Genomic DNA, 27101 nt, shown 5'->3' with positions numbered 1-27101 from the left:
TAGAAAGTTAAATTTTTATTTAACTTTATCAAAAAAAAATTTAAAAAAAAAAAAAAAAAAAAAAAAGCAGGACAGACCTGGATTTAAATTTCCATTCTGAGGTCTGGGAGGGCAGTAAACCAGTCTCATGCTCATGGCCATAGGTTCGATTCCCAGCAATGGGGACCGGTAAAGCACTTCCCTGGCAAGCATGAGGACCTGAGTTAGCTTCACCAGTGAGCAAGAAAAAGTTCCTGTGCTTGTAATCGCAAGGATGGCCAGATGGGCGGTGGGAACAGAAGGTCCCTGGAAGTGTTGACTGCCTCATCTACATACACTACCTCAGAAAATTCCAGGCCAGTCAGCCAAGGTGGAAGTCACTGAGGAATGACCCCCAAGGCTGTTTGTGTGTATACAGACACATAGACACACAGACACACACAGAGGCACACACATACACACACATTTGAGTGTACACACGCATATACACACAGGCAAAGACACACACACACACACACACACACACACGCTCAAGCACACCCACAGACACACACAGGCACATACACAGACACATTCATACACTTGAGAATACACACAGGCACACACACACACACACTCAAGCACACACACAGACACACACAGGTACACACACACTTAAGTACACACATTGACACACATAGATACAGACACACAAACATACAGGCACACACACACTCACTCAAGCACACGTACACACATACACACACACTCAGGCACACACACACTAGAACACCCACACCCACACATACACACTCGAGTGCTTGCACATCCAGGGTTGGATACAGACAGCAAGAGGAAGAGAGAAGGATGGACGGAATAGAAAACTCCCCCATTAGTCTTACTGTGTGATCTTGTGACATAAATCTTCTGAACCCAGTTTACATGGCAGTAAGAATAATTTCCGGCTTCCAACTTTGGTGCAAGGATTTGGAGCTCCCGCACAGGCCTGGCACACAGTACTCAATGGGTGATGCTAGTGCGAGCCTGAACTGGTTATCCGACCTCAGGGTAATCCGCTATTGTAATTCCCAGCAATGGCTACCCTGTTCCTCAGCTACTGCAGGCTCAGACACTGCAGTGGCCCCACTGGAAAGCTTTGGGAGCCCAGACTCTCAACTAAAACCTCTAGAAAACATTCCTTTTCTGTTATTTTCAAATGAAATGTTTTGTTTGTGGGTTGCTTGTTTGTTTGTTGTGGGTTGGTTTTTTGTTTTGGGTTTTGGTTTTTGAGACAGGGCTTCTCTGTGTAGCCCTGGCTGTCCTAGAACTCGTTCTGTAGACAGAACTGCCTGCCTCTGCCTTGGGAGTGCTGGGACTAAGGGCCTGAGCCACCACCTCCATCCCAGGTCCTTTTATTGTTTTTATTTGCTTGCTTGGTTTGGCTTTTTTTGAGAAAGGGTCTCATGTAGCCCAGGTTGACCTATAACTCATCATGTCGCTGATAAAGCTGACCTTGAACTTCTGACCCTTTTGCCTACAGTTCTCAGTTCCTAAAACTGCAGTCAAGAGGCACCAGGCCAGTCCTCTTTCATTGTCTTTGATCGGGAGTGCAGAGGAGAAGGGGCAAGGAGGGGAGGGGTGATGACAGGATTGGCGCTGGCACTTGTGGGCTGGAGCTGTTCTTGGGTCTGCAGCTTGATTGTCAAGGTGAGGGGCTGCGGAAGTGGAGGGCTCGGCTCGGAATACAGAACGCTGAGGCGAAATCTCCAGCAGGCTCCCGACAGTGTATACCTTTTGTTTTCCGGCTGGACATTTTCCCATGAGCAGGCAGCCGGTTTCAGAGGCGGTCTTGGGACTCTGGGCTCTGCCTACCTGGGAGTGTTTTCAGGATCCAGCTGGCACAGCGGCCCTGCCATTTTGCGAAGGAGAAAGTGCGGCAATAAGAGAGTGAGCTCACAGCATCCTAGATTCTCCTCCTCTCTACTCCTTCTCCTCCCCCACACCCACCCCAGCAGGTTCCTCCTACCTCTAAAGGAGCTGAAGGGATTGTCAAAGCCAGGCCAGAAACTTGCCTTTCTTGGTGTGTGTGTGTGTGTGTGTGTGTGTGTTTCCTAAAGACTCAGCATTCAGCCCCTGCCAGATGGGAGCCTGTCAGCTCAGCATGCAGATAATTAACCTTTCAGCAGTGGGAGGCCTTTCTGTGAATGGAAGGTCAGGCATTTGCTACAGCTGTGGCCCCATAGTCACACCAGCAAGCAAGCGTTCCCTAAACGGGTAAGCAGGACACACAACGAGGGTGGCATGAATGCAGATTAGGGTCCTACCCATGAAATGGACCCTGCCTGACCCACTAGGGAGTCTCTTCCTAGAAGCCAGTGTGAACTATTACAATGAACAGACTTTACTTGGAAGAAGGAAAAAAAAATCTAGTAACTAGTTGGAAAACTGGGAAATACTGCTTCATGGAGTAGTGAGGCCCTCCTCCCTCGTTTCTGGACGTATAGAAGCAATGCTCTGCCTTCCAGAGATGCTGCAGAGACAAGGCCTGGTGTGGTGAAGGTTTGCCACCTGTGCCTCTCACCTCTGCCTTAATGAGATCTCAGGGGTAAAACCGGAAATCAGCATAGGTCCAGGGTTCAAGTCCCGGCCTCACCGGTAGCTAGCTAGATGTCCTTAGGCAAGACACAGAATGCCCTTCTTAAATCATCCTGTTTATTTTACTAATTTATTCTAATTGTGTATGTGTAAATTTACATACATACCGTGTGTGGGTGCCTCGTGGTGGTCAGAGGACAACTCTGTAGAATGGGTTCTCTCCTTCCGCCATATGAGTCCCAGGGATCAAACTCGGGTCCTCAGGCTTGACGGCAAGCACCTTTACCCCAGAACGTTTCATTGGCTCCATGGTATTAAATTGTTTTTTTAAAAAAGACTCTCACATTGTAGTCCAGTCTGGCCTGGAAGTCAAGGAGATCTTCCTGTCTCAGTTCCCTATGCGTTCAGATTATGGGCATGCACCATATAATCCTGCAATGTCTGTTGATGTTTTTGTTTGATACAGGGTCTTGTGTAGTTCATGGTGAACTCAATATGTAGCTGGGGCTGGTCTTGAACTCCTCATCCTGTTGCTTTTACCTTCTTAGTGCTGGGATGACAGCATGTGCCTTTCTTTTTCTCCTTTTTTAAATAAAGATCTCTCTCTCTCCTCTCTCTCTCTCTCTGTCTCTCTCTCATACACACACACACACACACACACACACACACACACACACACGTATGTGGGTGCCCACAGAGACCATAATCGGTCATTAGATACCCTGGAGTTGGAGTTACAGGTATGACAGGCCCAAGGTGGATGCTGTGAACTGAACTCTGGCCCTCTGGAAGAACGCAAAGTGTTCTTAACTGCTGAATCATTTATCCAACCCTTGGCAATGTTTCCTTTTCTTTCCTTTTCTTCTTCTTTTAAACCGTATAGCATAGCATATAAAAGGCCATTGTTTGACTCTCTGCACTGTGGGATGGTGGGCAAGCAAGATGGCTCAGTGGGTTGAAGTGCCGCTGAAAATCCTGACTGACAACTGGACTTCAATCCCTGTGGCCCACATGCAGAAGGAAAGAGCAGACTCCTGCATGTTGTCCTTTGACTGCCACATGTACTGTGGCACATGTGCACCTATACACATACCCACAAGGTACACAAAATTAATAAGATTAAAAAAAAAAAGGCAGGAAGCCAATCCATACCCTGTCGACTTCCAAAGAAACCTGGGATGATCAATGATCAATGAGACACCGCAATGGGGAGGTGCTTTGAAAACAACATCCATAGAAAGTACGATTGCCTGTGTGCAGAATTCTGCAGCACACGTGCGCTCAAGCTGGAGAGTCAGTGATGAGGCTTCCCATGGCCACACCCTTCGAGGCCACGCCCTTCCCTCGCTGCCACACCCTTCCCGCAGCTGCACCTGGGCACTCCCACTCTCCCTGTCTTTTAAGACTTGAATGTGTGGAAGTGTTTTGAGAGCTATAAAGCTCTACAGAGGAATCCTTTGATTAAGCGTAGGGGGCAATGGCAGAAGTGGGGCGCTGCCGTTGCCAGACTGATGAGCTCCGAAGAGAGTGTGGGAGACAAAGGCTGACGAGACCCACCTGCATGTAGGTTCTTATAATTGCCACTTGTCAAATCCAAACAGCTGGGCAAAATGAAGACAGAAGATAGGCGTGACCATGGGGACAGGTCTTCCTTTAGTTATCGGAGGCGAGCGGGAAGAGGAGGAATCTCAGGGGACCCTGAAGAGGTCTGCTTTTTTGGAGGTCTGCCTCACAGGGCCTGCATGATAACCTTTGTGTGCCTGATCTTAGTGACAGGACAGGAATCCCCTCCATTTCCCCCTCCTCTGTGTTTATTTCACAGCAGGACATTTCCCCCAGAAACTGGAACTTGGACAGAAAGGAGGGGTGTTGTTGTTAAAATCTTGGCCCCTGCCTGGACAAAACACACCCAGACAACATGGTTCCACGTGGAGAGGTTTAATGAGAGAGGAAGAGGAAAGGAAAGGCCGACCATCGGTAGGTGGAGGGGGTGGGGTGGGCAAGGGGTCAAGAGCAGCGAAGAACAAAGAGTAAGAGGGGGTAAGGGGGAGTAAGAGGAAGAGGAGGGGGCGAGGAGCCCCTTTTATAGTGTCAGGCACAGCTGGCTGTTGCCAGGCAACTGTGGGGCGGAGCATACCTGGCTGTTCCCAGGTAGCTGTGGGAGCTTAGACGGAATACTAACAAGGGGTTTGTCCACTGCGGTGCTCTGTCTTTCTTGGTTTTGTGCGCCCCTTTCTCTGAAGCACACTGCCTATGAGTCATGTATTTGGGTGCTGAGGACCTGAGGTTCAATTTTCTGTCCAAGAATCAGAAAACTGGCAGGGGGCGGTCCCAAGTCTGGTTCTGCCTTCACCTAAGGATAAGAGGAGCTTGCAGCCAGGCTCCACGCCTTACCCTGCCCTCTCGCATCCTGAGCCCCTCCAAACATACCTCAGGCAAGAAAGCATCACCTGAGATCACTGCGTCTCCTTCTGTGACCTTGAAAGAGCCTGGAGGCTCTCCAGCCCGTTTCTTCTCATTATAAAATCCACGGGGGTGGGTGGGGGCGGGACTGCTCTGACAAGGAGAAGAGATGTTGGGCCTACACTCATTTACCTTCTCCCGTGAAGCACCCGCCACAAGCCAAGTGTCATTTAGCTACTGTGTTAGGCTAATGTGTTTTGTGTATTTACTGTTGATTAGGCTCAAACCCAGAGGCTCGAACGCTAGAGTAGCCTCTCCCACTGAGGTGCACCCCAGACTAACCTGCCTCTAGAAGGAATTTGTAATGGTTAATGTAACTGAAAGAGAAAAATCAGCTTAGTGCCTTATCTTCCTCCGAGAGAGAGAGAGAGAGAGAGAGAGAGAGAGAGAGAGAGAGAGAGAGAGAGAGAGAGAGGTTTTTCAGATATAGAAGCTCACTATTGTCCCTTTGTAGCCAGGTTTGCCTCAAACTCATGATCCTCGTGCTTCAGCCTTACAGATGTGTTTTGAAGATGTATATAGTTCTGTGGTGAGCAGAACTCCTCCCTCTGGAAGACGGAACAGAAAGCACCAGAAAAATCCCTTCTCCACCCTGGGCCAACAGATGAGTGTACTAAGCCAGTAACAATAAAAATGGCTGCCAGTGCTTAGAGGGGTGCGTGGGTTCCAGACACTGAAGGGGTGTTGACCTTCCCGGAAACCTGGGGTAGCTGGTGCTGGAATCCCTTCATCTCACTAAACTGATATTAAAAGTAAGATGGAGATACTGAGTCTCTAATGATGTGTTTATGAAAAGATAGAGGGGGATATGTTCTGTGGAGGCGTGGTGAGGTATGAGAGAAAAGGGGTGCCTCTGTGGGCACATGCTGAGACATCCTTTCTGTTGGTGTTCTGTATAGGCTCCACCCCTACAGCTACCTGGCAGCAGCCAGGTATGCTCCGCCCCACAGTCGCCTAGCAACAGCCAGCTGTGCCTGACACTCTAAGGGGCTGCTTGCCCCTCCTCCTCCTCTTACTCCTCTCTTCCCCCCCCCCCCCGGAGCTGAGGGCGGAACCCACTGAGTTAAATCCCCAACCCCTCTTACTTCTCTCTTATTCCTTGTTCTTCCCTGCTCTTGTCCCCTTCCCCATCTCCCACCTCAATGTGCCCGTACACTGGTCACCTTTCCCCTCTTCTACTCTTCTCTCATTAAACCTCTCCACGTGGAACCATGGTGTCTGGGTGTATTCTGTCCGGGCACGGCCTGAGATTTAAAACCTAACATTGATGCCGAAACCCAGGATCAAACCAGGAACCCTAACACTTTCCCCTGAGTGACCAGCCACACGATGGTATAATATAGAATAGAGTTTATTCAGGGCATGGGGAGGGGAGTAAGGAGGGGGGAGAAGAAGGGGCAGAGCAAGGGAGAGAGAGAGAGAGAGAGAGAGAGAGAGAGAGAGAGAGAGAGAGAAGAAATAGAGGCCTTTCTTGAGAACGTGGAGAGACGGGGAGGGGAATGGGGAGAGAAGGGACAAACGGGGAAGAGGGAAAGAGAGCAAGAAGAACAAGAGAGTGAGGAGGGGGCAAGACGCTCCTTCCATGGCATTAGGCACACTTGGCTGTTGCCAGGTAACTGTGGGGCGGAGCTTAGACAGAATGCTAACCACTAGGAATGGAAGTCAGGCCCTGTAGCTTCAGAGGCAAGTGCTGGCTCTCCTACAACCCCCGCTCTGATTTCTCCACATGCTCTGTGATCCCAGGCAAGTTTCTTCATCTGGCTTCAGTCTCCTTTGTGGAAAGCCCCAAGGTTTGGAGATTGGATAAGAGAGCCATTCTGTAGGCTGGAAAACAGTAGGTTCCAGTCTGTAAGCTCTGTGTCCCAATGATGAGAGAAGACTATTCTTGGAAGGCCAGAGCCTAGCCACATGAGGTCACCCAATGGTGAGAGGGCCAGAGCCTAGCTAGGCACATGGGTCACCCAACAATGGGACCTCAGTACTCTAGAAGCTGAAGCAGAATCCATTTCCTGTCTGGGAAGTTGAGCTTCTGTAGAAGGAGGGTCCATGAAGCCCTTAATGCAGGGAATAACAGTATTCGTTTATGTATCAGGCGATGTCTGAGGTAAGCAATGAGGCCTTACTTAAGGCCATATATATTCAGACCCCAGACTGCTTTAATGTTAAATATCTCTATATGAAGGGAATATTAACCCCATCAGCAGCTTTTACAGCAAATGCTAGGATTCTAGCTTCTCAGTTGGCGAGAAGCTTCAGACTGCCAGGGTGAGGTGTTCTTCCTTTTCCTCATGTGGCAGTTTGAACAGGAATGGTCCCCATAGACTGGTGTGTGTGAATGCTTGGCTCCTAGGGAGTGGCACTATTAGGAGGTGTGGCCTTGTTGGAGTAGGTGTGGCTTTGTTAGAGGAAGTGTGTCACTGTGGGGGTGGGCTTTGGGGTCTCCGATGCCCAAGCTACATCTAGTGTGACACACGGTCTCCTGCTGCCTGTGGACCAACATGTAGACCTCTCAGCTCCTTCTCCAGAACCATGTCGGCCTGCACGCCAACGTGTCCCACCATGACAATAATGGATTGACCCTCTGAACCTGTAAGCCAGCCCCAATTAAATGTTGTCCTTTATAAGACTTGCCACAGTCATGCTGTCTCTTCACAGCAATAAAAACCTAAGACACCTCAGGTCCCCAATAATTTCTGTCTTTCTATCATGCCTCAGGCTGGAGGATGTTGGCTTCACTATTGCCTGGAGCTGTTCACTTTTGGTTGCTCTGGGGCGGAGGAAGCTGAATGTAACCAGGCTTTTCAGTCATGGCAGACTTTGGGGAAGAACAAGGAACGGAGAGGAGTCAGCAGCTGTGGAGCCCTGGGGAAGGGACAGACCCTGGGGGAAACCCTTTGGCCTTGAGGAGGGCCTTCCTGATATTCCTTAAGAGAACTGAGTGAAGGCTAGGGTCGACAGATAGCAGTGTATCTCTGTGAGTGGATTCAAGATGGTGACTAGGGCTGGAGACATAGCTTGCTGGCAAAGCATAGACCTCTCCCTAGGACCTCAGAAAAATAAAAACAAAAATAGAATCTAACCAGGGGGTGGTGGCCTATGCCTTTAGTCCCAGGATGTGGGAGGCAGAAGCAGGCAGATCTCAGAGTTCTAGGCTAACCTGGTCTACAGAGTGAGTTTAAGGACAGCCAAGGCCACATAAAGAAACCCTGCCTCAAAAAAACTCACCAACCAAACAAACAATAAAAGAAAATGGACAAATAAATAAACAAAATAAAACCGAATCTAATTGGAGCAGACCACAGAGCAGACCACTGAAGGAACCAAGTCTGTTGTTTTGAGGGTTTCCTGGCTTTTCTCAGCTTAGCTGGGCAGGATGGCTTTCACCCATTTTGGACACGCCATGGCCAGGTGGCTACAAAGGACAGACTGAAGGAGAGTAAAGAGTCAAACCTGAAGATCTGGGAATAGCCGATGAAATTTAAATAAATTTTAAACTACATTTATCCATTTAGTGTGCGCACTTGCTGCTGCCTGTGTGTGGAGGTTACCTGTGTGAGGATCAGTTTTCTCCTTCCACCATATGGGTCCGCACTCAGGCCGTCGTCAGGCTTGGTGGCGAGTGCCTTCTGCCCACAGAGCCATCCCACAACTCCAGGCCTGCAGTCAGGGCTTTCTAGTTTTGTGGGAAAACAGTAGGAATTGTCTAGCTATCCTTTGGGACCTGACATAAAAATGCTCTGTGACTATCAGAGAAAGAAATATCCCCACCCCCCAGAGAATTCCTCTTTGATTTTAGCAGCTCAAGTAAAGACTCTCCTTCCAGAAGCTGAGTAGTGGGCTGGAGAGAAGGCTCAGTGGTTAAGAACACTGGCTGCAGTAGCAGAGGACCTGGGTTCTGTTCCCGGCACCTGTGTGACAGCTTACGCCATCTGTAACTCTTCTGGCCTTTTGCAGACACCAGGCATTCACCCAACACACAGACATACATGACACGCAGGCATAGTATTCATAAAATAAAAAATAAATCTTAGAACACCATCATCACCATCACCACCATAACCATCACCATCATCATCCTCACCACCACCATCATCACTATCATCACCACCATCACCATCACCACCACCATCACCACCATCATCATCACCATCATCACCATCACCATCATCATCAACATCACCATCATCATCGTCATCAGCAGCAGCTGCAGTCATGGCTCCTCCAGGGTGCCTCCTTCCTGTGATCCAGCTGCTGAGCAGATGGAGGTGACAGAGGCACCATCAAGAACATCTGTGTAGGGCTGGAGAGATGGCTCAGTGGTTAAGAGCATTGTCTGCTCTTCCAGATGTCCTGAGTTCAATTCCCAGCAACCACATGGTGGCTCACAACCATCTGGAATGGGATGCTCTCTTCTGAAGAGAACTACAGTGTAATAACATATAAATAAAATAAATAAATCTTAAAAAAAAAAAGAACATCTGTGTAATTGTTGGGTTGTGTAAATGAATGGAAGATCACAAACAGCTTCAGGAGCCAACAGCGGCCACTGGAAGTCATGGCTGTGCATCTAACTGGGGATCCCCATGGGACAGGGTCGTTCTGTCAGAATCCACAGCTGTTTCTATGGTACCCTGTGACTAGGAGGTTCACCGTTATACTGTGGCCACATGTTTTTAATCCCTGTTCTGAGGTAAACAGAGGATAGTCTTCTTCTTTTTTTTTTTCTTTTTGATTCTTTTTTTTGGAGCTGGGGACGGAACCCAGGGCCTTGTGCTTCCTAGGCAAGCGCTCTACCATTGAGCTAAATCCCCAACCCCGAGGATAGTCTTCTATTATGTTGGAGATTTGGAAGACCTGGGCTTGGGTCTTGTCTTACTAGCTGTGTCACCTTGGATGAGTCACTCGTTCACTAGGATGGGTCATCTGGTCCGTGGTGCACATGATGGCTAGATAAGGCTCTACTGGAGCCTTGGTTCCTTCATCTGGGAAATGGGGGAAAACAACATTTCCCTAACAGGTTGTGATCCTGTAAGTACGATTGCTTCCCATTGTGATCCTGTGATTGCTTCCCATGAGTTCCCAAGATTGTTCAAATGCATGTCTGACTCAGTTGTGTCTGGACTGGGTGGGGCTGGGTCCTGTATACTGCCTCACACCATCTGGACATATGTGGACCAGAAAGGCTCCTGACTACAGCCCTCAAGTTAACATTATCTCTTTGGCCAATGAGGTGGGAGAGTGCTGAAGGTCAAAGAGCCTTCTGGAAAGCAGGACTTTCAGGATTAGAGCCAGGAGAGTCTGGAACCAAAGAAAACAATGTGGTAGCCCTGTCAGGATGATGGGAGAGAAAAGTTTGCTTTGGTCCAAATTGCTGTGTGATCTGTGAGGGCGGTTGCTAAGGTCTCTCTTTGGCAATCAGCCCATCCCATTTTATAGAGGCGGGAACAGGCCCAGAGACTGTCAGTGACTTGTCTTATGTCACACAGCGACCCTGCTGAGGCTCCAGCTCCCACCGTCTGACTCCAACAGTTTTTACCCAGCATGCTCCTCTTTGGCGTTCGCAGCACGCTTATTTATAAGTTGGCTTGTTTGGAACCTGGAATTTGGCATCTGTGGTTTGGGCTGAGGAGTTCGATTTTTTTTCCTTTTGGTTTGGTTTGCTAACCCACATTTTGTGAGGGGGGGGACCCCACAAAGGAATAAAACCACAAGGCTGCGAAGTTCTTTGAACGCAAAACATCCAGAAATGTGACAGCATCAACTGACTCAGATTTATTTTGTGTCTCTAGATAGAAGATTAAAAGTGCGTGAGGTTGGTTTCTGGGGATTTACAAACCCAACAAGAGTTCATCACCGGGGTTGCTCCTGGACACTCGCAGGACCAGCAGCTGGAGGCTGTTTCTCCACAACCAGGGACAGGGCCTGAGTGAAGAGCTCAGAGAGCAGCCTCAGACCAAAGGGTTGGGCTCCATGGCCTCTGCATCACGCTCTACACAGAGCCAAGGTTGGAAGAGATGGCTTCGTTTTAGTCTTTTTTTTTCTTTAGTTTTTCAGAACAGGGTTTCACTGTGTAGCCCTGGCTGTCCTGGAACTCGCTTTGTAAACTAGTCTGAGTTTACTTTTATTTATAACACTGGAAATTCACAGGAGAAACAAATCCATTCTAGGGAAGCCAGGGACCCCTCAGAACGTAGGTCCTACAGGGCGTTCTTGGAGAAGGACAGACTGCTCTAACTGATGACACTGATGCTGCTGCTGCGTGTTCTCATGGCTTGGGAGTCTGGGCACAGCCCCCGAATGCTACTCCATGCCAGTCTGAGACTTCCCCACAACCAGGAAGACCGAGTTCTGCCCACCACCAGCCTGAGTCTGTTCAAGTGGTGAACACCCTGCTTCTGGAAGTGTGACTCTCAGGCAGCTTCTGCCACTGTCCCAACAAATTCAGCTGACTGCTGAGCACAGCTCTAGCCTCAACCAGCATGTTATTATCACTGTTCTTTTTTATTGAGATAGGGATTTATGTAGCCCAGGCTGGCCTCAAACTTGATATGTAGCCAAGGATGACCTCAAACTCCTGATTCTCTTACCATTATCCCCCAAGTGTTTGTTCAATGATTTTAGCAGTAAAGTGTGTGGTGTGTGTGTGTGTGTGTGTGTGTGTGTGTGTGTGTGTGTGAGAGAGAGAGAGAGAGAGAGAGAGAGAGAGAGAGAGTCACATGACACAGTGAGCCTGATAAGATGTACCAATTTTTTTTCGGAGCTGGGGACCGAACCCAGGGCCTTGCGCTTCCTAGGCAAGCGCTCTACCACTGAGCTAAATCCCCAACCCCAAGATGTATCAATTTTAAAGACTGTTTCCTGTCCTGGACAGATGACTCAGTGGTTAAGAGCACCGACTGCTCTTCTAGAGGTCCTGAGTTCAAATCCCAGCACCCACATAGTGGCTCACAACCATCTGTTATGGGATCTGATGCCCTCTTCTGGTGTGTCTGAAGATAAAATAAATCTTAAAAAAAAAGTCTCTATAGGTTCACCAAGAACCTTTCACGGTGACCAAAGGACGTCTTTGACCTCAGGCTCCAGGTTACCAAGTGGCTAACAAGCAGACAAGTGTCTGCTGGGCTGGTTAGCAGGGTCATGGCTGGAGAGTGATTTTCGGCAATGGTATTGAATGGGGGTCTCCTGGGTGTTGGGGTTCACAGTGGGCTCATATGACTTGTGCTCTAGAATCAGAAACCCCGAGAGACAAGTTTGCAAATCTAGGAGTGGCTGAATGGGGTAGGCAGAGGGCCTCGAGTACCCAGCCTCCACTCTGGTCGTGTGTGTGTGTGTGTGTGTGTGTGTTCTATGTGTATATGTGTGTGGAAGTCAGAGAACAGCCTGTGGGTGTCAGTTCTCTCCTTCCACCTTGTTGGTCCTAGGGATCCAGCTCAGGCCTTCAGGTTGGACAGCAAACACCTTTACCTGCTGAGCCATCTTGCTATTTCTTTGGTATGGCCTCTTAAGGATACAAGATACAGCCTTCTTAAGACCTGCCAAGCACTCTGAACAACAGGGAGAACTCCTCCACTTTCACAGATTAGCGCCTTCTGTTCTGAGATGGACTTTTACAGAGCCCCACCTACTTCCCCTAGGATGCTCACAGGCGCCAAGAAGAAAAGCCACTGGCAGCCATCTTGGATGTACCATCGGGTGGAAAGTCTGGCTGACGGTGCATAGCAGGGGAGGCACTGCCTTGTCTTGCCGGACAGCAGCAGAAACCTAATTATAAAACCCTCTCAGACCCAGCCTTGGTGCTGTGCTTGCTGGTTGGTCACTGGCAAAGAGAGCCACAGGGCTGGATGCCGAAGTCACAGACTCAGCTGTCTTCAGAAGTTCGAAAAGTACTCTACCCTGTCCACTGTCATTTTCTCAAGTCCCTTTCACAGCCCACAGCCCCTATCCCCACAGTCCCCATCCCCACCCCCATCCCCACAGCCCCCACCCCCACATCCACAGCTCTCACCCCCACAGCCCGCACCCCCACAGCCCCCGCCCACACAGCCCCCGCCCCCACAGCCCCCGCCCACACAGCCCCCGCCCACACTGCCCCCGCCCACACTGCCCCCGCCCACACAGCCTTTCTCCTTTGGCTTAGGAAGCAAAGCAGACACCAGCATACTTCCAGTTGTACATGTCGTCAGTGACCTTTCATGAGTCAGCTGTGGAGTGACTGGAATTTTCTGCACAGGATATGGCTATAACCTTCTGCCTATAACCTTCCCTCCTCCTGTTGATCCCCCAGGAGTTCAAACTTCTTTCCGGGCGCTTCCTTACACCACACTAGGTGTGACAGAGTGGAGGCTACGCCATATTTATTTGCTGATGATGCTTCTTTGGGAAAAGGGTGAGCTCTAGATTTTCATTGTTCTTTCGAAGCAGCCCTGGCCCACCACGGGAAGTCCCTTAAAACCAGGCTGAATGCGGGGACAACTCCCTGCTCGCAAAGCTCTATGCAGAACTAGAGATATGGAGGCAACTTTCCAGGTCAAGGCCCCTCCCTCCCAGACCAGATTTCTCCGCCCTACCTTCACAGCAGCCTTGCTTCAACAGGATCCAATGAGGCAGGGGTGTCTCAAAGAAACCTCAACTCCCCCACCCCCCATTTGTTTTGTTTCTTCAAGTCAGGCTCTCTCTGTGTAACTCTCTGTAGACCAGTCTGGCCTTGATCTCAGAGATCTGCCTGCCTCTGCTTCCTGAGTTCGGGAAGTAAAGTCGTGCACCACCACGCCCATCCCCCTAATTGTTTTTAATGGTTACAAGAATTTGAGTCCTCTAAGGAAAAATAGGAGCCAGTTAAATCGTCCGTCCCTTTGAAGGAAACTACTGTCATTGGCAACAGAACAGGTCAACGAGTGAAGCAGGCACCAGGCTCATGGCACAGTAAGGGTCCCACTTATTACAGGCAACCATGCAAGACCGGCTTGCAAGGTGGAAACTGAGGGGCAGGGCAGGGCGCGGAATGAGCTGCAGGCTACAGTGTTCTGATGTCGGCCCCTGGCCTTTGCAGAAACAATGAAGCAAAGGACCAAGGCCAGAAAATACAAGTCCTCCAAGGTTATTTCTCTCTCCTCTCACTTGGCTTACCTCAGGGAGAAGATCTCTCAGATGGAGGGGACCCCTTCTTCAGGCTTCCAGAGCCACAAAGTTTGGAGCCCAGTGCACTGACTCCATCGTTAGGAAGCCCAGTGCTTGAGTCTATAGACCCTAGACCACCATGGGGGCTTCAGTGAGCAGCGGTCGCACAGGAGGCTGTCTCCAGTGAGCAGAGGCTCCGTGATAGCTGCAGACCATGAGAGACCCAGAAAAACAAAGCCTCTTCCCATTGAAACAGGGAACTGCGAGGTTAGTGTTCCTTTAAGAAACCTTCACGGTTGTGTTCCTGAACCCTGAAGACCACACTGTAGTTTTGGCACCATAAACTGTCATTTTGTCTTCCTGGCCCAGGACCAGCGCAGAGGAGGCCAGGGGAGAACAATCGCTTCTCTTTGCTGTGACTTGTCTTTCACGCCATCCCCAGGTCTTTGGCCTGGTGCTCTCAGCACTGCTCTGCCTCCACAAAGCCCTCCTTCTCATGGCCGGAGGGCTCCACCTCTGTGTAGGTGGAGTGGTTGGGGTGGTTGTGGAACTTCATGGCTGGCCAGTGGTGAGGTCGCCGCTGCAGGAACACAGAGGCAACGTCAGTGAATACCGCCTCTTTGGACGCCATCGCTGAGAGATCGTGCAAAACCTCCTCTCAAAAGGGTGCTGGAGGAATGGGGGCTCACTGTGGAAAGACAACTGGTGGTGGGGGCCACTTTCTGTGCAAGATTCCCCAGTGAAGGGCTGGAGAGATGGCTCAGCGGTTAAGAGCACTGGCTGCTCTTCCAATAGGTCCTGAGTTCAAATCCCAGCAACCACATGGTGGCTCACAACCATCTGTAATGGGATCTGATGCCCTCTTCTGGTGTGTCTGAAGACAGTGACAATGTACTCATCATATATAAAATTAATAAATAAAATCTTTAAAAAAAAAAAAAAAAAAGATTCCCCAGTGAAAACCCTCAGCCACTAGAAACCCTATATAGCCCTGGCTGGCCCAGAACTCTCTCTATAGCCCAGGATGGCCTTGAACTTGTAGCACCCCATTCCCCCTAACCCCTGATGGCTCATGCCTCCCAAGTGTTGGGATTCTAGGCGTGCACCACTGTGTGTGGCATTTATAGAAGCAGGTTTGGAAGGAGCACACCGTGTGGCTTGTAGAACTGAGCTAGAAGCTTCAACAGCAGACCAGAGACAGGCTGTATGCAGGAAGTGATGAAGCAGGCCACAGGTGCCTACTCTGGAAGTGACAAGATAGCAAGGTTCCACATCAGAATCGACAGGGGGCTTATTAAAATGCAGATGCCTTGGCCTACTTTGAATTCACCCATCAAAGTCCTTGTGGCTTGGGCACCATTAGTCCTAGGTGATACCCAGGTAGGGTAAGAATTCAGAACAACTGGAAAGACCCTGTTTCATTTTTAAAAACCAAGGGAACCACCTTGGCCTCCGGGGGATGGGGTCAGTGGGCTTACAACCCAGAAAGAGACAGATGTCCCAGTGGAACCTTCTCAAATGATTCTTCTTTTGGGGGCGGGAGTGTGTGTTCTGAGACAATGTTTCTCTGTATAGCCCTGGCTGTCCTGGACTCACTCTGCAGACCAGGCTGGCCTCGAACTCACAGAGATCTGCCTGTCTCTGCCTCCCAGTCTTGGGATTAAAGGCATGCACTGTACCCGCTCCCACCTCCCCCAGCCAAATGACCCTTCCCAATTCTCAATAAGGGAAGTTCACTGTGATGTGCTATATAAGGGCTGATCATCCACTGGTGACCTACTAGAGTGCAGGGCCAGTGTCTCCCTCATCTTTATGTCCTCGGAAACCATGGAAACGCCTTCAGCAGTGGGATGAGAGCCAGATGTTACTGAGTTCCCTGGCTCACAGACAAGGGCTGAGCTTCATTTCCCAAGCTGCACTTCTACCGTTCACACTAAGTTCTGGAACATTCACAACTGCCGCATCCTCAGGTCAAGCTCCCGGAGAGCATAGCCCTTGTTAACATCTGGGTTGTCAACTGTCACCTAAAAAGCCCACAGAAGCAGTGAAACACAGTGGCTCTGAATGAGACCAACACCTAGAATTTGGGGACAAGAAACCTCAAGTCGTTATAGGAAAGCCACCTGCCACCATTTTTGATCAGCTTCCTCTGGGGGCTTTCCTAACCTCAAGAAAGCAGATAGACCATTTCCCAGGGAGGGGATGCCTAGGTGCCCAGTCCTGGGGATGTGTGGGGATGGACCATGGTAGTGGTCACTGAAGATATGATGGAGGAGAGGGATGGGATGGGGCGAGGCAGGTTCTGAGTGCCAAGGGAACCATTGCTGTGGAAACTCGTCTGAGGCAGATGCAGGCAAATCTCACACTGACCTCGATGAAGAAGAGTGCGGCATTGGAGTTAGGGTGGCCGCTGATGTAAATCCCAGCCAGGATGATGGCCGCTACCAGGAGCACAGCTAGCACGATGCCCACGATGGTGCCCAGGTGCACGGGCGGACCCTTGGTCTTTGGGGACGAGTTGTCTGGAAGGCCTGTGGAGATAGTGGGTCAGAGGAAGGCTTCAGGGAGCAAAACGAGCTGGGCCTCAGGGACTTGGGCTCTGACAAGAGGAATGCCCACCTTTCCAGACCCACAGAGAGGTGTGGCAGGAATTGGGAATGATTGGAACATTACTGTTCTGCCACCTTTAAGGCGCTTTCCAGAATCATCTGGAAGTTGCTCTTCAGAAGTCGTAGGAAGCTTCCTCAAATGCCTGTGCCTCATAAGTGCTTTAAGGAACTCCCAAAGGGCATGTGATAGTTAACATTAGGGGACCTGGGGGCTCACGGGATGGATGATGACCTGAGTTCAGTAGGACAAGGACAATAGCTATCTAGCCGGGGTTAGCATGCAGTAGAGAACACGACAGAGCTATGCCAAGCCCTGAGAGCCGCTCCCAGCACCATGGGAGTCCTGAACTAGTATTCATTGCTGTGGTAGCAAATGACCGCATTCATCCTTGCTTCTGTCTGTGGCCAGACTGAGATGTGCTGGAGGGCAGGAGCACCTCCAGCCCTGAAAACAACAGGGCCCACTGTGAAGTAGAGGGTCCCATTCCAACCGAACTCACTGGGGTGAGCCAGATCTTCCGGAGGCACCCACAGTCCATTCTTAGAGAACATTCCCAGCTTCCAAAATACATCCAAGGACAAGAGACTCATCGAGACCCACCCTTTCTTCTATGACTGGGGTAATGGAAACACAGAGATGGTACGCCATTCACGTAAGGACACACAGTGAGTGTCAGCCGCTAAGAAGCAGGGTTCCTTAACATTATCTGAGTGGGTATTTGCTGCCTCCCTTACTTAATATGGAGGAATGAGCCAAAAAGATGGATGTGGATGTCAGCAATAGAAACACGCAGTTCTTCTCTCACAGGTCTTGGGTGAGGAAGGAGGCAACTGAGTGAGGATTTCGATGGACGGGGAGAGCATCAGGACTCTCGCCATCCCCATCTGTCTCTGCTGGGCACCGTGTGCACAGAAAAAACAAACCCAGGATAGAAGAGTATCCAGGCCATGCCTGTGTATGCTGGGGCCTCCAACTGGCATGAAGTAGGGTAGTTGAAAGGACTTATACCCCAGGCTAGCCTCTGCTGATTTGCTGGTTGGCCACCAGCCCCTAGCTTGGGATACTGTGATCTGACCTTCGGGGTTGTGACAGATGTGCACGGAGCACAGGCTGGAAGAGCCTAGCCCGGCTCCTCCCCCACCACACAGTCTCTCCAGCAGAACAATGGCATCATCTCCACTGCGAGGTACGCCAGGCTGAATCCTTAAAGAGGAGCCTCTCCTGCTGCACTCCCAAGGACTACTCCAGCCTTGATCTGGAAAGGTGTTCCCTCGTCCATCCTTACAGCGAAGACGTGGCTTTTGACAGGGGAGGAGGGCCTTCCTATGACCAGGGAACATCCTCCCTGAGCCTGGTGGTAGCCCACCTTCTGGTACCCCATGAGCAGGCAGCGGACTCTGCATGCTCCCTGCCTGGGAAGGAGACCGGATATTGCAGAAACTGCTTTTCCATACAGCTGCGAGGTCCACAGAGAGGCAAGGCCAGAGCCACAAGTCCCCCTGCTGGTGGCCTTGGCTCAGCTCCTTCCTCAAGTTCCTTCTAGAGCAGCAGACACAGGAGGCTCGTGGCTGAGATGAGAGGGGTCCAGGGTAGACATGCTCCATCCACTGAGGGGTCTGTGGTCTCAGACTCCAGACACCCCCTGCTCAGCTAGAGGCCTGGGACCCTGGCCCCTCTTTCCTCTCCCTCACTTGCTATGACTCCTCAGGATGAGCCCACCGCTATCTATGGAAAGAGGCAAGGGGTTTTGTACTCACCGTCTCCTTCTGCATAGGGATTCAACTTGGTGTCATCTTCAAAGAGAACAGAACAGAAGGGGCAAAGTTAGTGGACTCGTTCAGACCTCTAGCACCCTGGCTCTGGATGGGACTTTGAGGAAGTCCAGAAAGGGAGGTGTCCTGCCCCAAACTACACAGCAGTGTAAAGGGGAAGACTGGAATGTGTCATTCAATCGACAAACATTATATGAGTGTGTATTATGGGCTGGCACTGGGGGGTAGAGTTAGTGAGATCGTAGATGCCCCCGCCTACATCAGCTAAGCTGTGGGGAATAGCACTCACAGTGCCAGGCGGCAGCTCAGTCACTGAGCACAGGCCAAGCCTGGGGCATGTGGGGAGCTTCGGGTTTACCTCACACTTACACACTCACACGCACATACACACACACACACTCACACACTCTCTCACACACATACACACATACACACACACTTACACACACTCACACACACTCACGCACACTCCTCTCTCACACACATGCACACTCACTCTCTCTCTCACACACACACACACACACTCACACATACACACACTCATGCACACTCACACACACACTCACACACTCTCTCACACACATACACTCACTTTCACACACACTCTCACAGACACACACACTCATGCACAGCCACTCACACACACATACACACACACACACACACACTCACACTCCCTCTTTCTCACACACAACCTATAAATAAATAAACTTCACATCATGATGATGTCTCTCAGGCCTCACCCAGGTCTTGGGAACCAACGAACATTTCCCAGAGGGAGGATGTGATCCTAAGCTAGTGAGCGGGGAGGCTGGGAGTCAAAGAATTTTCCAGCTGTGTCTACTACGGGGCAGAGAGATGAAAGGGGGCAGGCAGCTGGCTGGAGTGCCTTATGGGAAAATCTTGCCTAGCCTTCTAAGGATAAGCTGGGAGCTGTGGAAGGCTCACTTGCAGACTCCAGGGCCTGCAGCAATTTTCATACCCTCTCTACACCTCAAGGCATACATGGGCAGCTTCTCAGTCTGTTCTGCCCCCAAGCCCCCCTCCCTGGGGTTTCGTCCCAGGGGGCAAAGGAAGCCCGCCTCGAAGGCCCGCAAAGCAGAGCGGGTTGTTCAAACAGTCTTTTTTTTTTTTTTTTTTTTTTTTTTTTCTCTTTTTTTTCAGAGCTGGGACTGAACCAGGGCCTTGCGCTTGCTAGGCAAGCGCCTACCACTGAGCTAAATCCCCAACCCCTACAAACAGTCTTAACCGGGCCTCCAGCGTCCAAACTCTTTGAGACTCTTAGTGGGTCCCATGTTCTAGGTCCTAGTAGGTTCTTCTTTTCCTCCTGTTAAATGTCTCACTGTGGAGAAGCTGTTGGAAAGGAAGCAGCTGGAGAAGCTGCTCAAGGTTCTCTAGACCCCTGGCCAGTGTATTGTCACTTCTGCCTTCTGTCCTCTCTCCCCTAACCCCACCCCACCCCCACTTCCTCCTGCCAAGTCTCACCACAGAAAACTCTGCAAGACTGACTTTCAAGTCCCATCCTTCATCGAAAACTTTGGTGTCTGATGCATCATGGAATTTTTAGATTAATTTTGATCTTTACAAACGCTGCATTAAACTCAAACATTACTTTTGGGGCTTTTGGAGTTTCCTTCAAATCCTCACCCAAGTCGAATATCCTGCTCACTACTCTGGTCCTGCCACCTCCCAGGGGACCATCTGTTGTCCTCCATCCCTCCCTGTCCTTGGCACCTGCTCTCTGAGGCACTGGGATCCTCATGCTTCCACATCTACCTGACATACTTGTTTGCTCTCTCAGAGTCTTGAAGTGTCAAAATGTAGATAATGGAAGAAAAGCAGAATATGAAAATTTAGGGGCTGGAGAGACGGCTCAGCGGTTAAGAGCACTGACTGCTCTTCCAGAGGTCCTGAGTTCAATTCCCAGCAACCACAACCATCTGTAATGGGATGCTCTCTTCTGAAGTGTCTGAAGAGAACTACAGTGTACTAACATATAAATAAAATAAATAAATCTTTAAAAAAAAAAAAGAAGAAGAAGAAGGGCTGGAGAGGTGGCTCAGTGGTTAAGAGCACTGACTGATCTTCCAGAGGTCCTGAGTTCAATTCCCAGCAATCACATGGTGGCTCACAACCATCTGTAAAGAGATCTGATGCCCTCTTCTGGTGTGTCTGAAGACAGCTACAGTGTACTTATATATAATAAATAAATAAATCTTAAAAGAAAAAAAAAGAAAATTTACATTGGGGACTGGAGAGATGGCTTAGCTGTTAGGAGTGTTGGGGACTGGAGAGATGGCTCAGCAGGTAAGAGTGTTTGCCGTTCTAGGCCAGCGGTGTCCCCCACCTTTGATCTCAGCACTAAGGAGACAGAGGCAGGCAGATATGAGTTTGGAGCCAGTCTGGTCTATAGAGTGAGTTCCAGGACAACTAGGGCTACACAGAGAAACCCTGCCTAGTGGGTGTTGGGGAGAGTGCTGGCTATCCTTCCAGAGTTCAATTCCCAGTACCCCCAGGGCAGCTCACAATACTCTGTAATTCCAATTCCAGAGGATCAGACAACCTCTTCTGATCTCTGTGGGCACTGCATGCATGTAGCGCCTAGACATACATCATGCTGGGAAAACACACACATAAAACAAAACAACTAATCTTTTTTTTTTTTTTTTTTAAAGTTGTTCTCTATGGGCAAGAGAAAATAAGTTAGAGGTGGGGGAACACGAAACCAAAATTTGTCAAATATCCTTGCTTTTATAGACTTTACTTTGAAATCCTAACAATTATCCTTCAATTACTAAATGATTGTAAAATGTAAATATAGAAAGCCAATCTCAGGCTGGAGAGATGGCTTAGTGGTTTTGAGTACCAACTGCTCTTCCAGAGGTCCTGAGTTCAATTCCCAGCAACCACATGGTGGCTCACAACCATCTGTAATGGGATCCGATGCCCTCTTCTGGTGTGCATGAAGACAGTGACAGTGACTCATCTACATAAACAATTTTTAGAAGCCAATCTCTTGGGTCAGAATTAAAGGAGCTTGCTCCACAGCATAATACCTGAGTTTGATTCCTGAGCCCATGTCGAGGTGGAAGGAGAATCAACTCCACCAGCTGTCCTCTGACCTCCACACATGCACTGTGCCGTGCGCTCCTGCATACATCACGCACACGCACTAATTATAATTTTTAAATGTTTATAAGAGAGATGCTCGGTGATTAAGAGCACTGGCTGTTTTTGCAGAGAACCTGAGTGTGAGTCCCAGCACTCATGTTCCACAGCTCACAACTTCCTGGAACTCCATCCCAGGGGCATCTGATATCTCTGGCTTCCTGTGCTAGAATCTTTCCATTGATTAGAGAGCTGCCTCATGTTTTACAGAGCCCTGGCAAGATGGCCGCTGGGACCCAGTCCTGGTGAGCAGGAGAGGATGTCTTGGCCAGGGTGGCCACCTTCAGTGGCTCTGTAGGATGGATGGGAACGGTAATCAGGAGGTCAGTTGTCTGCCAGGATAGGTGTGGGCTGGGCTATAAATGAAACGTCTCGAAGGGATTCAGAGAAGATGGCTGGGCACAGGGAGTTTGTTAGACGAGTTCTTAATGCCCCAGACAACAACATGGTGTGCGTGCTAAAGAGACGATGAATCAGGGCAAACATGGCAGGTGTTAGCGTTCCTTTTAGACTGCACCCCACTATTACCTGGCAATAGCCAAGTAGGCCTGGCTTACTTGCCCCCCCTCTCTCTTACTCTTTGCCCCTTCTCTCCCTGACCCCTTTCTCCCTCTCTCCCCTTTCCTTTTCCCTCTCTCCATATGTTCCTGGCTGACCCCTCTCTCTCTTTCTCTGCTCCCCTCCCCTGTCCCCTCCCTTCCTCTCCTTTCTTTTCCCTTCCATGTGTCCCTGGCCCGCCTCTCCTCTCTCTCTCCTCTCCTCCCCCCTCCCCTCCCCTTCCCAACTCCCCTTCCCATGCCCTAAATACACTCTATATATATATATATATATATATATATATATATATATATATATATATCCCATACCTCAGGGGGAAGGGCCGCTTCAGCATGGCCCTGCCGAAGAAGCCCTCTTACCTCGCCATACCTGGCTCTACAAAACATATCCTGGCTCTCTCTTTTTAATAAGACACATCAGGAGTTCAATCTTTCCTTGTACCTTCCCTGAGGATGGGAATGGTTTCATAGCACAAGCACAGTCAGGTTCCCTGCTTCCCGGGAAAGAGTCAGGGAAGGGGCAGGGCCAGGATGTGTGGCCACCCATAGCCGCTTTGATGGAAACTTGCTTCAGGCGAGAAACCCTGTCACTCAGAGTCTGATGACTTGCTCCCAGACAATGTCTCAGCAGAGTGCTTATCTGTGTCCGTGAGAGAGGAAAGGCTACTGAGGGTGTGGTGGGTTGAGCAGCACCTGAATTCTTACAGAAGTTCTTGGGGCTGGAGAGATGGCTCGGTGGTGAAGAGCATTCGAGGCTCTTCCAGGGGACCTCCATGAGATGCTTAGAACCCACATGGTAGCTCACAGACATCTGCAACTTCAGTTTTCCCAAGGAATCCAATGCCCTCTTCTTCTTTTTTTTTTTTTTTTCCTTCGGAGCTGGGGACCGAACCCAGGGCCTTGCGCTTGCTAGGCAAGCGCTCTACCACTGAGCTAAATCCCCAACCCCCCAATGCCCTCTTCTGACCTCCACAGTAACCAAGCATCAGGCACACACATGGTACACAGATGCATGCAGGCTTAACGTTCGTACACATAAAACCAAAAAAACAAAAAACTGGAAGAAAAATTACAGTCTTCAAGTAATTGGATAGTCTAAATTCCCAGTGAGGTTAATTTGCCCAATGACAATTAAGACTATTTTGGTCAGCCTCTCTTGCTTGCTTTAATGTTTCCCTGTCTTTTTATCTCTTGAGATAAAATTTTGCTATACAATATAGCCCAGGCGAGCTTTGAACTGGGGATGCTCCAGCCTCAGCCTCAAGTGCTGCTGGCATTATTACAGACAGGCGCGCCCACGCCCACGTCTTTGGCCATTCACCTCTCTGAGTTGTAGCGTCTTCTCTACAAAACAGAAATGCAGCAACGCCAACATCCAGGATTGTGACATAGGATGGGACGCTAACTGTACATCCTCCTGGCCTGCCAGGTCCCCCATGGTGTCAGGTGTCTTCATCGATGGCTCACTCTCCTCCGGTCAGGCCTGAGGTCGGAGGTCTCTCTAGTCCTCTAGGTGATGTTTAGAACGGCAGGGGGCACTCAGGTAGCCCTTAGTGACCTCCTTTGACCTTTCAGAAGCCCCCTAATCTCATGACTGAGTGTTTTCAGACGCTAGCCTTTTCTTTTCCTTTCCCTCCTTTCCGGGAAACTTTAAATAAATAACTCCACACGTCTTTCAGCCTTCCTAAGGAAAGGGATCCGACTGAAGACTGAATCCTAAAGACTCAGAGTCCTTAGGACTGGAGGCTGCAGGGGCTGCCAGAGACACTCGCATGGTGCTCCAGGAACCCTCAACGTTAGCAACTCCAAGATCCCCAGGCTTTGACGTAGCAGAGGAGCCCTGCAGATGATCAGGTCTCGGTGGGCAGCGGATGGGCATGAATCAGAAGAAGGGCAGTTTACACTCCTTTCGTCCTAACACTAGGGAGGCAGTGTCAGGAGGATCTCTGAATTTGAGGCCAGCCTGGTCTATAGCCGGGGCTATGTAGAGAGATCCTGTCTCAACTCCCACCCCCTCAGGAAAAAAAAAATCCCATCTCTTGAGAGGCTGAGGCAGGAGGATCAGAAATTCAAGGTCATCCTTGGCTACACAAGGAGTTCCAGGCCAGCCTGAGCTACATGAGACCTTGTCTCAAAAGAGTTAAAACATAATGGCTCACATCTGTGACTCCAGAACTTGAAGGCCTGAGACAGAAAGATTGCTTACTAGTTCAAGACCAGGTTGGGAGAGTGAGACCAGAGTGAGACCCTGTGTGGCGTGTGAATGAGAACGTCCCTCCCCCAATAGGCTCGTATGTTTGAATATTTGTCTCCAGTTGGTGGAACTCTTTGGAAAGGATTGGGAGGTGTGGCCTTGTTGGAGGAGGTGTGACATTGTGGGGAGCCTTTGAGATTTCAGAAACCCAGTGTGTTCTCTCTGCCTCCTGTTTGTGGTTTGAGATGTGAGCTCTCAGCCGTTCCTGCCACCGTGGCTTTGCTCTCTGACACTGCAATCCCAAGTAAACACTTAAAGGTGGCTTGGTCATAGTGTTTTATCACAGTAATAGAAAAGTAACTAGTATGTACTCAGTAAAACAAAAGAGGTGGGGCTGGAGGGATGGCTCAGTGGTTAAGAGCACTGACTGCTCTTCCAGAGGTCCTGAGTTCAAATCCCAGCAACCACATGGTGGCTCACAACCATCTGTAATGAGATCTGATGCCCTCTTCTGGTGTGTCTGAAGACAGCTACACTGTACTTGTATATAATAAATCTTAAAAAAAAACAAAAAAAAAAAACAAAAGTGGTGGACATACCCTGTGGTGGGAGAGCTTAGCATTGTGCAAGGCCCTGGTTCAAACTCAGTACCAGAAGAAAAATAAAAATAAAAAAAGGAAGGTTATAAAATCACGCAGTCTTCCCTCTCTGCTGACTGCACGGACACAGCTCATGCCTCCTACAGCGTAAGTGGCCTCACAGCTCTGGCAAGTTAATATTGAGAGGAACTGGGGTGCTCAGACAGACATCCATTTCCCCTTCTCTGAGAGGACTTCCGTCTCATGGTCCCACGGTCAGTCTTCCCAGAGGCACAGCCTCTCCTTCTGTGTCAGCTCCAGAAAGACAGTTCAGCTTCCTTAACTGCGGCGCCTTGCCAGGGCACTTCCTGTCCTGTGACATCGTCCCAGTCAGGAATGGTCAGGCTCTTCCACGGACTTCTCTATGCCCCAGAACTCACGTCTTACCTTCTGTGGTGAGGCTGTCGATGAAGAGGGAGGAAGAGGTGGTGGAGCCGCCATCAGAGGGGCCGAAGGAGCTGTCGGGGGAGGCTGAGTAGTGGCCCTCATCTTGGAAGTCCTCGCATGTCTTGCCTTCTGCCTGCAAGAGACCCCAGTGCTGCTTCCGGACACAGGCAGCTCTGAATGCACTCAAACCTCGCACTTACACCCAAGTACTTGGGATATGGAGGGAGGGGTGGTGGTTGATTGCTCCCAGGAGCTCCAGACCAGCCTTGTCGACATAGTGAGACCATTTCTCAGAAAATAACTAAGTGGGGTCTCCCACTTCACCTTGAAAGCGTCTTATTGTACAGGGCAATTTCTCTGTCAGCTACTTCAAATCCTTCATTAAGGAGGGGGCTGAGATGTCGATCTTAAATAAAGAGAGAAATCCTAACAGTCACTAGCTGGGGGCTCTCCTTTGGTCCCAGCACCCGAAGGCAGAGGCAAACAGGTTTTTGTGAGTTAGGGGCCAGCTTGGGTTCTAGGACACCCAGTTCTACACACAGAGACCTTATCTAAAAAACAAGAAACAAAGAAAAAACCCCAGTAGTAATAGTAACAACTACACATCTTAACAGTCACTAATAGCCAATCAGATATGACTGGCTGGACAGATTTTTTTTCATTTATCTATTTAGTGTATATCTGTTATCTATTTAAAGCATGTAGGGGGCTGGTGCGATGCCTCCACATTTAAGAGCACTGGCTGCTTTTCTAGAGGTCCTGAGTTCAATTCCCAGCAACCACGTGATGGCTCACAACCATCTGTAAAGAGATCTAAAGTCTTCTCCTGTCCTGTGGATGTATATGCAGCAGAGCGCTCATACATTAAATATGTAAATTTTTAAAAAAGGAAAAGGAAAAAGCGTGTAACTGCTACAGCAAGCATACGGAGGCGAGAGGACGAACTGTGGAAGTCAGTGCTTGCCTTCCATCACGTGGGCTCCAGGAATCAACTCAGCCTTCATTCAGGCTTGGCAGCAGGCACCTTTACTCACGGAGCCATTTTGCTGCCCTGATTATTTTTTCTTAAGACCAGAGAAAGGTGGGGGCATGACAGGGAGGCAGAAGGGCTCATGTTTAAACACTGAGCCTGGCACCTTGTTGTGGTAACTGCCAGGCCAGTCTTTGAACATCTCTCTGCCTCTCATCTCCTCTGGTCAGTGAGGGCCCTGGTCCCCATGTTAAGTAAGACTGAGTACAGAACAGCACACAGTGAAGTGCTCGGTGCACACAGTGTGCCCGACTTGCAAGAAGAGCCAGAAAGGTGTGTGAGGTAGAAGCTAGGCTAGACTCAAAGGAAGGCCCTACCTGAGGGGAAGTAGGAAAAGAACAGAAAAACCCCCTCACTACCAGAATTATCATCTCCCTCAAAATCAGGAGGGTGAGAGCCTCATTAACATTACAAGGAGTATGGTGGCCCAGAGGAGTCAGCTGTGGCTGAGGCCAGATGCAGCACCCCTTCTCCTCTGAGGTAAACAAGTTGCTGTTCAAGGCCACATCACCAACAGGACTAGTGTCAAGGATACAAGCAGCCTCAGAAAACATCCCAAAGTGACACAGAGCAGAACAGAAAACACATCTGACGATGAGGCTGTCACAAGGT

The 27101-nt window shown here is 49.7% G+C and overlaps 1 protein-coding gene across 1 annotated transcript in view; it reads right to left on the bottom strand.

Annotated features, from left to right (window-relative positions):
* Positions 1 to 13353: 13353 nt before the first annotated feature.
* Positions 13354 to 27101, bottom strand: part of Plxdc1 (plexin domain containing 1) — a 58060-nt gene continuing 44312 nt past the window's right edge. Inside the window, exons 11-14 of the mRNA XM_032913113.1 lie at positions 25460 to 25592; positions 18501 to 18536; positions 16504 to 16664; positions 13354 to 14713 (exon numbers count right to left, since the gene is read on the bottom strand). Coding sequence (XP_032769004.1) covers positions 14594 to 14713; positions 16504 to 16664; positions 18501 to 18536; positions 25460 to 25592 — 450 coding nt within the window. The 3' untranslated portion in view covers positions 13354 to 14593. The remainder of the gene's footprint in view (positions 14714 to 16503; positions 16665 to 18500; positions 18537 to 25459; positions 25593 to 27101) is intronic.

The sequence above is a fragment of the Rattus rattus genome, chromosome 9, assembly GCF_011064425.1.
Source record: "Rattus rattus isolate New Zealand chromosome 9, Rrattus_CSIRO_v1, whole genome shotgun sequence".
NCBI lineage: Eukaryota > Metazoa > Chordata > Mammalia > Rodentia > Muridae > Rattus > Rattus rattus.
This window is presented reverse-complemented; position numbering and strand designations above follow the sequence as displayed.